General features: G+C 38.9%; 1 protein-coding gene across 1 annotated transcript in view; it reads left to right on the forward strand.

The window, feature by feature from the left end:
- VAV3 (vav guanine nucleotide exchange factor 3) overlaps positions 1–11,063 on the forward strand; it is a 539,901-nt gene extending 528,838 nt beyond the window's left edge. The window contains exons 25-27 of the mRNA XM_042782103.1: positions 7,722–7,805; positions 10,191–10,342; positions 11,022–11,063. Of these exons, the coding sequence (XP_042638037.1) occupies positions 7,722–7,805; positions 10,191–10,342; positions 11,022–11,063 (278 nt within the window). The remainder of the gene's footprint in view (positions 1–7,721; positions 7,806–10,190; positions 10,343–11,021) is intronic.
- The last annotated feature ends 5,512 nt before the right edge of the window (positions 11,064–16,575 follow it).

Raw genomic sequence — 16,575 nt, forward strand, 5'->3', positions numbered from 1 at the left:
AAAGGTCTTATACTCATTTTGTTTTCTTGTTAATGCTTTCTTATGTTTGTACCTTGCAGCGTGGAATACTAAGTAGCTGTTTGGTTTTTTTTTTTTTTTTTGATCTCCAATAATTTTAGACATAAGTTTTCCTTGTTATATTTTGAATTTCAGGTTAAAGGTGATTTGTCTCCTTTCCAGATGTCAACATTCGATTAAATGCAATCAATCTGAATTATTTCTAGTTTTTCCAGTGACAATATATAACATACAATAAATAGTAAACCAGGAGTTTTTAGTTTGTTTTATTTGGGGGAGAGATCAGGGCAGAAGATATATCTGTGAATGTTGCATAGATTCTAAAAAGACATGCCTGGGCTCTAAAATAAAATCAAGTTAAGGATCGCAGCCTTAAACATTCATTAAATTCTCAGCATGCTCTCTGCTGCTAGGCCATCTGTAGACAATCTTGGTGAAAAGAACCTCTTGGATCCCTCATCAAAAAGCCCAGCACAGGAACATAGTTCTTTGGAAAGACCTCCAGGCCACAGTTGGGCAGCAAACTGTCTGTGATCCCTGTATTGATTAGTACCACTAGTCCAACAGCCTGATATTTTTATGAACAGTTACATGAATGAATGTACATATGTGTTTGTTGCAACTAAATACACAGTGTTAGCTCATGCTTATCCCAGAGAGTAATAAGCAAATGCTTATACTTGAAATAATTGTTAGTTCAAATAAACTTTATGATTTGACAACTAATATTCCTAAGGAGGAGTGTTGATTTAGCTTTGATCTCTACTGTGTACAAATTTTAAGTGTTATTGAAAATTGGGTACATTTTCATTTGCTTTTGAATGTTAATGGCCTGATCAAGGCAGAACCTATTGCTGAATGCAGTGGTAGGCATCAGGTATCAATTCACCAGTACTTTTTATTCTACCTTACAAATTTTGTTCTCTACCTCCCCCTCTTTGAATTTTGTGTTCTGTGGCTTTATTTTATCAAGTCTCAGAATTGAATAATATCCATTAATTATTTGCCAATAAGTTGATTATAGCTAGGCTGGTAACTTCTTTTTCCAATTTATTTAACAGATAACTTCTGTTTCAGTTAGAGTGTTAGTACATCAGGTGTTTTTTGTTTAAGTTGGAATAGTTGGTGTTTCGATTACCTAGTGCCACTCTGACAAGAATACACCACAAATGGGATGGCCTTGACAAACAAGAGTTTATTCTCTCACAGTTTGGAGGCTTTAAGTCCAAGTTCAAAGTGCCAGGCTCTAGGGGCTGGGTAAATGCCCCTCAACCTTGGTGTCCAGCTCTACCGCCTCCTCTCGACCCACTGGAGCTAGAGGCATTTCTTCACTCAGACAGCTGCTGAGACTGACAAGGCCAAGGTTGACAAGTAAAAAGACACAGTCCCGATGTTACCAAACCACACGGCAGGCTGTTGATTCAAGTCCATTGAAAGCCCCAAGGTTGACAGAACATGGCAGGCTACTGAACAATGACACAGCTATACGCAGGGTCGAAGGGCACCATGTGCTAGAGACCATTCCCAAAGCTGCTTCTTATATACAAGAAGCAGACCACTTACCCAAAGCAGCTACTCAGCAGCTTGTGTTAGGTCCCACCATGGAGTTGATTCCCAGTCTCATCATGAGGAATAACTACCACCAGCTGCCCAGCCACTCAACTGGGCCCAGCCAAGTTGACACAAAAACATAACCACCAAAGTTGGTAAATAATATTTTACTTTACTCTTAATAATTCATAATGAGAAACCGTAAGTCACTAAATTATGTTCCATCATTTGCTGATGTTCCATAAATGTTAGCTCAATTGAGTGCTAAGTGTCATTCATGTGAAGAATAACCAGAGAGACCTGCCTGACTGTGATGGTCTCTGAGAGCAAGTTTTCCTCTTGGCTGTGCTAGTATGGAGTTGAAAGTATTTGAAGAAGGCAACAATTTAGACCCTTACTTACAACATGCAGTTTGCAAATGATTACTTCAATGCAAAAGGTCTCAACATTGACTTAACTATTGTCTGAGTGGAAAGAAATGTGAATAAAAGAGTTCGTTTTCTCAAGAAGCTACCAAAATGATGTTATAAATGAGCAAACAGGTTATCTATAATGTGAGGTAGTGAAAGGGCAAGAAGATAATAATCTCAGAATTCACATTTCATTGTCACTGTTACCAAACTGTTCCTAATTCTGTGCCAGGATACAGGCTTACTAATAATTCTTACATTAGGTGTGTGTTGGTATGGTAGGAGGAGTTTGATAAAGAAACCATACTTCTTTATATGTGTGTAGAAATAGGTGGATATATTCTCAGTATGGATATAAGTATATTTAATGGATTAAACCATTCTGTAAAATATTTTTTAATCAAATAATGGATTCTAATATTGCTTACCGCTACATTTAAATCCATACTTTCCCAGAGAAACATATTATACACTTGTCTCCATAGATGTCAGGTTTTCAAATGCTATTTTGCCAGCTCAAGGAAATGGAGGACTTGAAGGCAGTGGAAAATGACATATAGGCAGAGTGGCAATAGTAAGTCATGCTACAATGTATAGAAAGGTGGAAAGCATTCCTAGCATCCTTAAAAATATTTGCCTGAGAGCTGTACACTGAGTGGCAGGGGAAACTGATTAACCTTTTTCTCCTAAGATTCCTCAGGGAAATAATATGGTTAATGCCATAGAGATATAGTTTTTAATAGCTGTTCAGCATCTCAGAAAAAAAATTACAGTTATTGTAGGAATACCATTGATAGAGTGGCTCTCAAGAAGCCTTGGGAATAACACCCAGAACATATTTCACTTTCTTTTCTTTGTGTTGAGCCATTCTTTGTTGGAAGTCTTACTGAGCAGTGAAGTGAGCAAGAGATGAGCTCAACGAATAGGGGAAGGAGACAAAAGAGTCTGCAAAATGAAATACCAGCAACTGGCTTGGCTTTGCAAGGGGCCGGATCCTGTGGGGGAGGCAGAAGCAGTATAAGAGCTGCTCCCTGCCCCCAGAATCAACAGCTAGTTGGGGATATAACATGGGAGCAGATGCAATAATTAAACAGCAGAACCAGGCAGTACCATGGTACACATGCCCAATAGAAGGTTATGAAAGGACAGAGAAGGTAACGCATGTTGTCTAGACTGGTCAGGAAAGGCTCATGGAAGGGGCCAGAGTTGGGCTATCAAGACAGGGAGGTTGGACTTAGTAGAAACAAGGTAAAGGAGCACCATTCCAAAATGAGCAGAAGTTTTAAGTTAGAAGTGTGGCTGAAGGCCTCAAAGGGTAGTGAGAAGCTAGTTTGAATAAAGAGAATCCAAAATTATGGAAGATTTGGTTAGATAGGCAGGATGGGACTAGATTATCATATGGTCTGGAATTCAAATAAAGACTTTGGATTTCATAATTTAGGACATGGAATGATGGAATACACTTGTAGGGTGATTAGCCAGGCAGCAGTATTTAGAATGGAATGGAAAGGAAGATAGATGGAAGATGACAAATTGAAAGATAGTTGTCTTAGTTTAGAAATGGCAAATACCTGGTTAAGATGGTAGAGCTGATAATTCAGTGAAGGGATAACTTCATATTTCACAGGAAGAAGTCACTCAGAGAATAAGCAGGAGCAACCAACAGTATATTGAATCTGCAAGGGTGGTTGGCAAAGAAAATAGTGGAGTCACTGCAAAAAAAAAAAATGGGGAGGGTGAGCTAGATTACAGACAGGAAGATGAAAAGGTTGGTTTTTTGTTGTTGTTTGCTGTCGAGTTGGCCCTGACTCATAGTGACCCCTCCTTGGGTTTCCAAGGTGGTATCACTACAGAAGTAGATTACCCAACCTTCCTTCCACTGGCTGGTGGGTTTGAACTGCCAGCCTTCTGGTTAGCAGTCAAGTGCCTTACGCACTATGCTACCAGAGCTCCGAAGGTTGGTGTTAAACAAGTTAAATCAGAAATAATCTCTGTGCCTCATGGCAGTGCCCTAAAGATATTAGAAGTCTTAAACCAGAATTCAGGTGAGGAGCCAAGGCTTATTCGACAATCCATTCCACTCATTGGGAAATACATGTGTTCCCAGTGAACCAGCAGAGAGGCCAAGAACCTAGCCAGGATAAAGAACCACTTTTAGTTAGAATTATAATGCTTGAATAAGATTTTTTAAAATTCTACTTATAATTACTTGGAATTAAATGCAAGTGCTTTTAAGAGTAGATAAGAAACAGTGATAACACACTGATTCTACATATTGGAAAACAGATGTTCAGGTCCTGTGGTGAGGCATTATCGATAATTACTTCAGGAATATTAACTATTTTAAGTTCCAAGACAGGTTATCTGATCTAATATATCTACCTATTATTGAGATTATTTAAATTATATTTAGCTGTATGAAAGAAGGTTGGGCAATCTACTTTTATAGTGATACCACCTGAGAAACCCAACGAGGGGTTGCTATTAGTTGGGGCCAACTCGATGGCACCTAACAGCAACATATTTTCATAGACTTATCAATTCGTTCCTCTGGAGCAAACTCACCTTTTGTCATGTTTCAGAAGTTAGAGTTAAATTAACATCATAGAAATGTGGGGAAAATACAGTCTTATGACTTTATGGATAAAGTAGTCCCTGAGAGAGTATCAAGGATGGATAATGAGGAAGTAGTTCAAGGAGAAAATTCTCATAGCCACAAGAAGTAGTATATAGATTGGAAACTCCCAATTTAAGTCCTCACAGACATCAGTAGGAATCTTGGCACCAGATTTTCTGCCAGTGATAAGTTAGGGATGTGCCAGTTAACACATTACATTAGACATGGCATCCTGTCCTCTTTCTACTAGTGAGTGTATCTTGATCTCAAGGAAATGAAAATGTATATTGCATGACAATAGATGAATTGGAAAGAATATTAACATGGTTGCAATGGCCTGTGCTACCATATTTTAAAAACATGTTTACTGTAGAGCATGCAATGGGATGAAGAAGAATCAACAATAATATATTTCAGGGTAGGTAAAAAAAGTAAACATGTGAGGCTGTTCATGAGAAACATAAGTCGTGAACTGACACCAATGTGTATATGAGGGCTCCAAAGTCCATGATAGCAAGAATAGCTTCCCCTTAGTCCCCTAGGCAGTCTACTTGGGTGGTATCTTAGAATCCCCTTGATAAACTGAAGCTGTTCTTAGGTATCCCCAGGGCCTCTTCCATGTTGACTTTGGAAGATGTCTATGGCTCTCAAATCATGAAGGGACCTGAATATTAGAAGATCATTTGAACTTATTTCTAGATTACTTAGCCCCCTTTCACCTCATATAGCAAGCTTTTTGTATCAGTTAAGATTAGGTTCAGCAGCAAGGGACAGAAACCCACAAATCATTGAACTAAATAGATTTTTATTTATCTTTCTCCTAAAAAAAATGGACGTAGTCACTCCAGGGTTGGAGGTTGGTTTGGGGCATCTCTATTACATAAAATCCACAGTGACTTAGATTCCTTCAAGCTCATACTTCACCATCCTTAAGGTGAGGCCTTCCTTCTCATGCCCCAAATGAGAGCTTTCATACTCCAAGCAACAGTATGCAATAAAGATTCAAAAGAAAGGGTAAAGGGCATGTGTCAGGTGTCTTTTAAGGAAAGGATACAGAAGTTGCCTTAGGATTTTTTTTTGCCTATATCCCATTGCCCAGAATTAGTCCTATTAGCCACACCAACCTGGAAGGAAGACTAGGAAATTCATTGTTCTTTCTGGGCAAACATAGCCCTCTAAATAATGTATTACAGGGAAGAAGGGGAGAATAAATATTGAGAGAAAGCTTAGAACCATGCCTTCCTTTTCACTTGTAAAGGCTCCATGGTGTTGATGGGCAGAACTGTATAACCGTCTTTGGTGATACCTGAGGCAGAGTGGTGGGGGTATAGTCGTGCAGCAGTTAACAACCTGGACTCTGGAGTCACATTGGCTGGATTTGAATCTAGGTTATTCGCATATGTAAAAAGGAAATAGTATTAGTGTCTTCCTCTTAGAGTTATGATGATTAAATAAAATATAGGACATAAAGCATTCAGCTTGGTATTGAACACTTCAACCTATTTGATAAATGTTAGTTAGCTCTTACTACGAGTAAAGTAAAATGCTTTTGAGAATCTGTACATCCCTATAATTTGGGGGACTTAGTTATATTTTTCCAGTTATAAAAAGATTCAGAGTGCTTTATGTTTCATTTCTAACTGTATTTCTCTCCTATTGGAAAAAAAAAAACCTGCCCATTTACATGCTTGGTTGGGAGTGGAGTGGGGAGTGGAGTGGTTCCTGACAAATTCTGTGCATGATTTTCTTTAATTTTGGGTGGGCCCTGAATAGTTCATTGGCCCCATCATACAAGCTTTTCTTTGCAACAGTTATAGTATGAAGTATACGTCACAGTTAAATATTTATAGAAGAAAATACAGTAAGTATTTCCACTCATGTAAAGGAGGAATTGTGTACCACATCAAGAGAAGAAGGCCAAGACAACCTACATAATGGGAGGAAATGTTTGGAAACCATCTATTGGATAAGGGTTTAATATCTAGAATTTATTATTAAAAAAATTCTTAAAACTCAACAACAAAAAGACTAACAACCCAGTTAAAAATTGGGCAATACACATGAACAGGCATTTCTCCAAAGAAGATACACAAATGGCCAACAATTACATGAAAAGGCATACAGCATCATTAGTCATCAAGGAAGTACATACCAAAACTACAAGGTACCACTTCACACCCACTAGAGTGGCTATTCTCAAAAAAAATGGAGTTCAAGCATTGGGAAGACTTGGAGAAATCCTAGTACTCTTACGTTGCTGGTGTGGATGTAAAGTGGTGTAACTGTTGTGGAAAATATTCTGGCAGTTTGTTAAAAAAAAAAAAAAAACATAGAATACCATATGACCCAGCACTTCCACTCGTAGGTATATACCCAAAGGAATTGAAAGCAGTGACTCAAAAGACACGTGTACAGTAATGTTCATTGCAGCATTATTCACAATAGCTAAAAAGTGGAGAACCATCCAAGTGCTCATCACAGATGAAATCCAACAGATGAATGGATAAACAAGTTATTATCACACACACACACACACACACACATACATACACATACCACATACATACAGTGGAATATTATTCAGCTATAAAGAAGAATGAAGTTTGGATACATGCCACTACAGCACAAAAGGTCAAATATTATATGATCTCAGATATGTGAAATACCTGGAGTAGGTAAATTCTTGGAGACAAAGAAGATTGATGGCTGGCAGAGAATGGGGGAAGAAGGAAGTGGGGGTGGGTGGGGAAGCATCATAGTATCTACTGAAAATAGGTGACTTGCATTTTATGTGAAATACTCCTCAATAAAGATTTTTAAAAATAGAATTAAAGAAAAAGAAAAAAGCCATCTTTGGATGGGTGGAGTTTAAAGATGGCACCATGGGGTAGGTATGCTATATTTTCTGTAAAGGGATAGACAGCTCTGAATTATAGCCAACCAAATGTCAGAGTATGTATTTGTCTGGTTCTTAATTTAGAAAAATGGATGAAAAGTAAAACTTAAGATTTCTAACTTTGATGTGACAATTTCCTTGTGATTACAAACAAAATAGCTATGTTAAGATATTTATTGCTAATACCTAAATGCTCTTTTGCTTCTCTCTTTTTCTTTCTTTCTCTAAGACCCTTCTTTGTTCTGTGGGTTTTCTTTTGTAACTCCTCCAGACTACAGCTTTGTCCCCCCTTCTTCCACTCCTTTCTGGTCAGGTACTGCTTTACTGCTTTTATATGTCTTTTCAATTTGCTTCTGTTTGCAAATAAAATATTTTGACTTCTGTGTATGGCTTCTCACATAGATACATCTCCCTGCAAGTAATTCCTCGAGGTTCATTACCACCATGCACTTTTTCCCTCTCTGTCATAAAGTCCTTGTTTGTCATGACATTTCACTCCTGGTTTTGTGTGTGCTTATCTTATGTGTTTCAGTAAGACATTTTATATTTTAGCTGTTGGAGAGAGACTGAAGAGGGATGGAGACTAGAAATACATCAAAGGGGATGGTGTTGAAGCACTTTCCAAAATCATTCATTTTCTTGGGAAACTAAAGTCTTAGTTGAAAAAAGCTAGTGCTTATGCATCTCCATCTAGTAAATAAATAGAACCAAAATCCCAACTTTGTCTCCAAAATAGAAGAGTAAAAAGGAAAAAGTATTGCTTGGAGCGAATGACTGGTACCCATCAATTTTATAGCTCTTCAGCTGGTACATGGGCATTTTGGTCTCAACTTCTGTCATTAACCACAGAGTTTAATGGCTCCTTGTATGACATTTAGTGGAGTACATTATGGCTAAGTAAAGTATGTTTTCTTACAGATTTTTAAAAATTAGTCTGTAGATCCCAATGGAATCATAACATTTAGAACTGGAAGGACGTGGAAGTCATCTAGTTCAAACCTTTCGTTTTATAGATGAGAAAAATGTGGCCTAGAGGAGTTAAGAGACCTGTGCAAGGTCACACAGTTAAGTTGACGATTGGGTTTTTCCATCACAGGGGTGTTTTTATGTGCACCAACTCTAAGAGTAGTGCTCCAGTAATGGAACAGTTTTCAGTAAGAAAACTATTAAAGACGTTTGTGTCCTGTACAGTAAAATAAAATGACCAATTTTTACTCCCTTTACAGTTGTGAAATCTACAGCCTTGCCATTGATTTATCTTATGATCAATGCCTGGGGACTTAAAAATTCCTGTAAAAAGTTACAAAGCCATGAAAATAGGCTAGAGATCCCTGTCTCAAAGTGGGTGGGCCCTTCCAGGGTAATGGTCCCAGCTGTAGCTGCCTGGGCACTGGGGGCTGTTAGAAATGCAGATGTGTGACGTTTCCCATTTGTCTCCTTTTCTTACACTTAATTTCCTCTACCAATCTGAGGTGAGTGATTCTCAGAATCACTGGACATATAACAGAAAACACTTTATAACCCCAAAGAGCAACAGGTAGAGAAGTTAATAGAAAATGTGTTATGAAACACAGGGAGCTCTGGTGGCATAGTGCCTAAGGCATTTGACTGCTAACCCGAAGGCTGGTGGTTCAAACCCACCAGCCAGTCCTTTGCAGGAAGATTGGGCTATCACGAACAACTTGAACAGAGTTCTCTTTTCAGAACAGGCCCAGTGTAGGCAAGAGCAGGGAATGAGTTAGCTCCCCTACTACTATCCCTCCCTCTGAAGGAGTACCTCTGAATATAGGACATGAACATCCTGACAAATTGAATAAGGAAGGTTTTTTGTAAGGCAATAATATCTGCTTGAGAGAAAGGAGATCTATAGATAGTGTTTGGTGTCCTTTCTGATTCTGGCTTCTTCACATAAGTGAAATATATATAAATACATATAAATAAATGAGTTTATTCCCAAATAGTTGTAACCAAAAAGACTAGTTAGGGGAAAAGTACCATTTAACTAGAAATGGATTTGACAGGAGACTTTGTGAGGAAAAAAAAAATTGCTTTGAATGTTAGTTGAAGAGTTTACTTAGAGATTTACAGTAGATAAAAGTGTAAAGATTTTTACCTTAGAGGTTCTAGTTAGAAATAGATTACTGTGCCATCAGTTGGGAATTTTATTTCATATTCTTTCTCCTTAGATAGTAATTTAGATATTAACCTGGTACTTAACAAAAACTAGTCTCTATTTTGAAGTTCTTAAGAAGAATATGAAAGCAAACAATGGCTCTTTAAATCAGGGCTTTGAACTGGGTCATTCTAGTTTGACCCCCTGCTGAGATCTTGCATTTCCACCCCAGACACACTGAATCAGAATCAACATTATAACAAGATTTATAAGAATTACGTGGGGATCTTGTTAAACTGTTGCTTTTGATTCATTATATCTGGGGTGGCAATGTAACTCCTCAACTTAGGGGCAAACAGGAATGAAGTGGTTCAAAGCCCTGCTTTAAGTTTTGTGAAATGAGCTTGACTACACCTGATTGAATTGAAACAGCAGTTCTGCTGCTTTCAAGCTCCCCTTCCATGGTCGCTAGTGTGCAATGAAATCACGGCTGTGCATTTGATAGCATCAGTGACGTTCATCTGATTTAGGTCCATGGTTGTTCACCATCTGCAAATCAACACTGATGCCATCATTTCTTTACAGTGTTGAGCCCCAAAGTGCTGGGCATCGCCATCGCCCGGTATGACTTCTGTGCAAGGGACATGCGAGAATTGTCCTTGTTGAAAGGCGATGTGGTGAAGATTTACACAAAGATGAGTGCAAATGGCTGGTGGCGAGGAGAAGTAAATGGCAGGGTGAGTTGTCCCTCTCACTGAAGTTATGTGTCTGGATGAAGGGGGTCAGTGTCCATTGGCATCCACCGTGGTGCTGGTGAGAGTCCCTCTAGTGCCTTTGCAGCTTCCCCCTCCAGCCCCCTGGCTTCCAGAGACTGGTGCTGTCCCTTGCTGATAATAGGCACTCATTAAATATGTGTTGAATGAATACCATAGCATAAACAAAGTTCCCCTTGGGCAACTTTGACTTCCTGTTGGGAAAGGTTGAGGTGTTACCAGAAGCATTTCAGTATTTTTAGTCCCTAAACCTCAGAGCATAAACTTTATGTCTAGTTCACAATATCTGTAAGAGCTGGTGATCTAAATTGGAAAGAACGGGGCATAATACCTCTGTCTTTACATCCTGTTCTGTATCAGAAATAGGAATCTTTATGTAGTAGATCCCTGTATTACATGTAATTTACATATATATTTGTGTGCTAGCAGTTTAGAATGCTGTTTAAGCTTGTTTTATTCTTGCATTTCTATCACTCACTCCATCAGGCTTCCAAGACTGGTTATACCAATTTACTTCACCTACAATGGGCATAAACCTCCAACTTAATTGGGGTGTTACAAAAATGAAATGCTCTGTTTGTAGAACCCTTTGAGGTGTCAGATGCAAAATCATGTTGCTATGTTAGTTGCTTTTCTTTTTTAGGTGGGCTGGTTTCCATCCACGTATGTGGAAGAGGATGAATAAATTCCAATCCAGCTTTGCACTCTGCACAAGGAATTTCAGAGAAGGGATAAACAGAAGTCTGCACAGCACTATGAATTAACTGAAGTGTTTAAAAAGCTGCATTTCTGGCTGTTCAACATCCTCCCCCCTTTTCCCTCCTAAGTCTTAATGCTGGGATTTTCTAAAGATGCTGGTACTGACAGATTAATGGTTTGCCTAGAGCTGTGCAAGAAACAGCCTGCCAGTCTGTCATTGTCAGGGATGAGGGCAAAGCCAAAAGCTGTTTTTCCCAAAGAAGCCCTGATGCAAACACATTGGTTCATGTTCTCTTTCCTACATCTGGTCAGATACCATGAATATCAGCCATTGGTAAATGTTTAATGCATATTTATTTTCTTCCCACATTGCATTCACCAGAATTTTCGATAGTATAGAGAACCAGAAGCTTAATTTTGCTTTTCCCAGCAAGAAGAAAATTAGAGCTCCACCATTTGGGCTTCTTACTGGAAAAGCCCACATTACATCTGTTAAACCCGTCCAACAAGGTGACTCATTGCCTGGCGAGCACTTTCATCCCCAGATGTTCCTCATGGTAAGAGAAAGGAGGCAAATGTTCAGGTTTGCTTCATAAGTAATGTGTGCCACAGGGGTTTTGATTATTCATGTGATTTCTTGATTTGATTTCACAAACTTTAAAAAAAAATAGTCTTCAAAACTTTCATGATTCCAAAGGTTGGTTTTGGAAATGTACTTCACTTTCTGAAATAATCCTGGCCTGGTGTATGATAGGTAGTTGCAGATACCCTGAGCAAGGTGGCATTGTTTACAGAAACAGATCAAGGGCTGTCATTTATAGTCAGTCTCAGTCATTTTATAGCAGCAGTATCTACTATAACACATGCCTTTTCCTCCACCAAAAGAATATCTGGGTGAGATTTCCTGATGCCCACATTTTCCTGGAATATCTATGGTCACATAACCAACTTTGTTGAGGATTTTCTCCAGAAAGCACAGTTGTGTCCTTTATGCATTTCTGGGACAGAGAGAGGATTACCAGGCTTTTCATGTCTTGTTCACTGAGGGCTTCCAGCTTCTCTCTGAGGGTCTTCCCCTTGGCAGGCCCTCCATAGGGGTGTTTTAATGGTGGGAAGATGAGTTTCACAGTGCATTTATTTTACAGAGCCTTCATTGTTTATATGAGGAGTCTAACTATGTTCTTCCTGGGATGCCCAGAATCCCCAGTCAGGGCTGTCAAGTTACGACACTAACTTGGGCCTTTGCCTTTGATTATTTTCTCCAAAGCAGAAGTCATGTTCTAACAAGACTCAGAGTGTTTCTTGTTTTAAAAAATAAACAGCAGCAGTATTAGCATAATAGAGCCAGGTGAGGAACATTCAGTTCCAAAATGTCAGATTATCTCTGAAATGAGGTGGGTGTGGCCTGCTGGCTCCCCAGCAACTATGATGTCAGAACTTGATTTTCCATGGACACAGCCCAGGACTGAGACCTTCACAGGCTAGAACTTCTCATCTAGGATAGATTCAGGACGCTTACCTCAGAATTATGTAAACTGTGATTGTGTTTTAGAAAAAGTATTGTTTGCTAAAACCCGTTAAGTTTTTGTATATGTGTAAATGATCACTAAAATGTGTTTTATAAAATGTCTGTACAGTAAAGTTCTACCCTTGAGGAGTGCTCTTAGATTGCATTCTTTCCTATAAAGTCTCATCCACAACTCTGTCTCGGGAATGTTCTGTCTGTTACTGTCAACCAAATGTTACGGAGAAAGCAACTTCACACACATTGAAACACTCCTGTGTACAGTATTTTAGCTTGTATTGTTCATTTTAGCAAATAGACTCCACCCTTAAAAATGTTGTTTGGTCTTCCTGTTGCATTTCATGGACCTGGGGGTTTTCTAACTAAGGATTTTAGAGCCCCTTTTCATGACATTACCAGTTACATCTCTTTGTCAATGTTTAATACTTTGTATTAGAAATGTTAAATGCTGCGAATTTATGTAGATTTCTAATACCAAAGACAAAAGTAAATGTTTTTCCATATACTTTGTCTTGCCTGTATGCAGCTTTGTGTAATATGGTAAATTATAGTGGTATTTCATTTTGTAATATTTTGTAAATATGTCGATACAATAAATAGTGACTACTTGCATTGAAGAGTCTTTCCATTGAATGATTGCATAACTCACATTGTTGTTATGTGCTGTCAAGTCAGACCCGACTCATAGCGACCCCTCCTTGGGTTTCCAAGGCAGTATCACTATGGAAGTGGATTGCCCAACCTTCCTAGTGACCTCATAATAAACATGGAAACAGAAACCTTGGCTTTGATCAGTTAGGAGAACTATAACTGCATATAATATGTATTGACATGCTTACTGTATGTCCAGGTGGCACAAATGGTTAAGCACTCAACTACTGACCTAAAGGTTGGTGGTTCAAACCTTGAGAGGCACGTCAGAAAAAAAGCTTGGGCATCTGCTTCCAGAAGGTCACAGCCTTACAGAGTACAGTTCTACTCTACAACACAAGGCGACACCATGAGTTGGAATTGACTCAACAGCAACTGTTTTTTGCTTTGGTATTACATGCCACACACTGTTCCAAATACTTTAGGTGCATAAACTTCCAACAACAAGAAGGAAGGAGAGCCCCATATTACCTCCATTTATCAAAGAAACTGAAGCACAGAGGTTGCAGCTGCCCAGTGTCACACAGCTGTTGTCAGAGCTAGGGTTCAGACCCAGACAATCTGGCTCCAGAGCCCACACCCTTAACCACACCCTGTACTGCCATATTGCATACACTGTAACAACTGAAGTGAGAGAGATTAGGTACATTTCTAAAACTGCATAGCCAAGAAACCATTTGGTACTTAGTGGTGTTTTAGACAATTGAAGGTTTATACAGAGTTCACTGCACATTCCCCTAACTTTGCCTACTAAAAGAAAACCCCTGAACATATATGGCCTAGAGCAATTAGTGTCAGAGATTGAACTTTTTTTCTATTTTGATTCAACTCTTGCGTTAGAATATAACTAACTGCTAAATCAGAGACTAAGAGACAAGTTCTTGTGCAGAGCAGATCCACAGTGGTCAGTCATCTCAGAGAGATAATGGAAACACATTTCCTTCTAAGGACCTGGAGGGGCATTTCCACAGTGAAAGTCTCTGCTAGATATCACCATCACATCTGTGGTCAGAAATACAAAGTCTCCCCATTTTCATTACAGTGATATATTGTACGGTCCTCACTTCCTTTATTTCAGGAGCTGATTCCATTGGTATTTTTTATTTTATCATTTCCACATGTTAAAATGTATGTGACTTTTAGACCTGTACCAGATCATCACCATCCTCTCCACTACCACTGATCATATTTTGAGTTTTTGACAGTTCAGAGATGGTTTCTTTATGTATTAACATGGGCATATACCCTTTAAAACATTTCAAGTGTTTTGTCTTCCATCAGTTAATTGAAGTAAAATGTGTCAGTAGTCAGTCTTTATGAGCCATGCTTTGTTATACTTAATTTGACAGCTGTATAGAAGAGTCATAAGGAGCCCTGGTGACACAGTGGTTAAGTGCTCAGCTGCTATCTAAAAGGTTGGTGATGGAAATCCACCTAGTGGCTCCATGCAAGATTGGCAATCAGCTCTCATAAAGATACAGCCTAGGAATCCCTGTGGGCAATCCTCTTCTATCACATGGTGTCTTTATGAGTCAGAATCGAGTCACCAGTACCTAATGACAATAATAGAAGAGACATAAAAGAAGAGAAGTTAGCTCCTACAGGTAGCCATTGATAGAACTGAAGGACAGTTTATATCCCAGCCCAGGCACACAGCGTCCCAGCCAATCAATGTAATGATAGCACCTACCTCATAGGATGTAAAACTAAACTGAGATCATGCATATAAAGTGAAAGTATGTCTGGTTTATCCTGAGCTATTTTGCTGTCATCATCAGATGGATTTGTTAACACATTTGGATAGCTGACATCTTCAACCTTGAATGCCTTTCTATAATTTAGGTTCATTTATTGGATTAAAATCTGTTGCCATCAAGTGGATAAAGACTCATAGTGACTCTATAAGATAGAGTAGAACTGCCCCATAGTGTTTCCTAGGTCATAATTTTTATGGAAGCAGGTCACCAGGTCTTTTTTCCCATGAAGCCACTGGTGGGTTCAAAATGCTGACATTTTGGTTAGCAGCAGAGCACTAAATCACTATACCACAAGTTTGCCTTATTTATTGGATGAAGGGGTAATATTCTACACATTCTAAATTAGATGGCATAGTCCCTAAGGCATTTGACTACTCAGAAAGCTGGAGGTTGAAACCCACCAGCCACTCCTCAGAAGGAAGACTGGGCGATCTACTTCCATAGTGATACCACCTCAGAAACCCAAGGAGTGGTCTCTATGAGTTGGAATTGACTCGACGGCAGTGAGTTTGGATTTTTTTGGTTTTCTCTAGGAACTAAATTAAACCATTTCTTGTCAGAGGAAGAGTGGAGGTTTTAGCATTAGTCAGAACTGGGGTTCAAACCCCAGATCTCTGCCATTAACTTTTCTGAGCATCAATTTCTTCTTATGGAATGAAGGGAATCTTACAGGTGTCTAAGGAAGCTCCAGTGGTGCAGTGGTTAAGGCATTCAGCTGCTAACCAAAAAATTGATGGTTCAAACCCAGCAGCCACTCCATGGAGAAAAATGATGCATTTGATTTCAGTATTTACAGCCTTGGAAACAGTATGGGGCAGTTCTACTCTGTCTTCTGGGGTCACTATGAGTCAGAATTGACTCAATGGCAGTGAGTTTGGTTTGGTTTGACTCATAGGTGTCTGAGAGTGCTTTTGTGAAGAATAAGCAAGATGTCATATGAAAAAGATCCCCAAGGCAGAGCTTGGCACATAGTAGATACTCAAGGAATCTTGGTCTCCTACTCTTTATGAGCAGTCAAATTCCTCAGGTGCCAAATTCCATACTTGCAACCTTTATTTTTAATACTACTGATAGCCCAGGCTTTGTTACAAACATTTAATTTTCAGTATTCAAATTATAGATGGAGTAAAAGGTATATATATATGCAAACTCCAACAGTGTCAGAATTGAACAGCTTCACATTATTTTGACCAGGAAAATGGAATTTTCACCTAGCTCATAATCATTTAGACTTACTCCATTAGTCACTTTATTATTCACTAGAACTAGTTTTCTGGACTTAGTTGGACTCTGATTAGAAATGTGACACACCTACATCCTACAGATTTTAAAAGGCACCTTTTTGTAAGTAAGCAAGACAGAAAAGTTGGTTTAAAAAGGGATCTTTGCTCTAGTGATGTGCCATCAACTAGGCCATATTTGGGGTAATGATAGAAAACAAACAAACTGATATTTGAAGCACTCTACACTCTGCCTCCGCCCCTGGAATAGAAGAAAAATCCAGAATTTCTGGGCACAGTGTATTTACACAAAGTAACTCTAAACTGTGATTAGGCACACGGCAG

This window comes from Orycteropus afer, unplaced genomic scaffold, assembly GCF_000298275.1.
Source record: "Orycteropus afer afer isolate SDZICR_OR568_19922 unplaced genomic scaffold, OryAfe1.0 scaffold00010, whole genome shotgun sequence".
NCBI lineage: Eukaryota > Metazoa > Chordata > Mammalia > Tubulidentata > Orycteropodidae > Orycteropus > Orycteropus afer.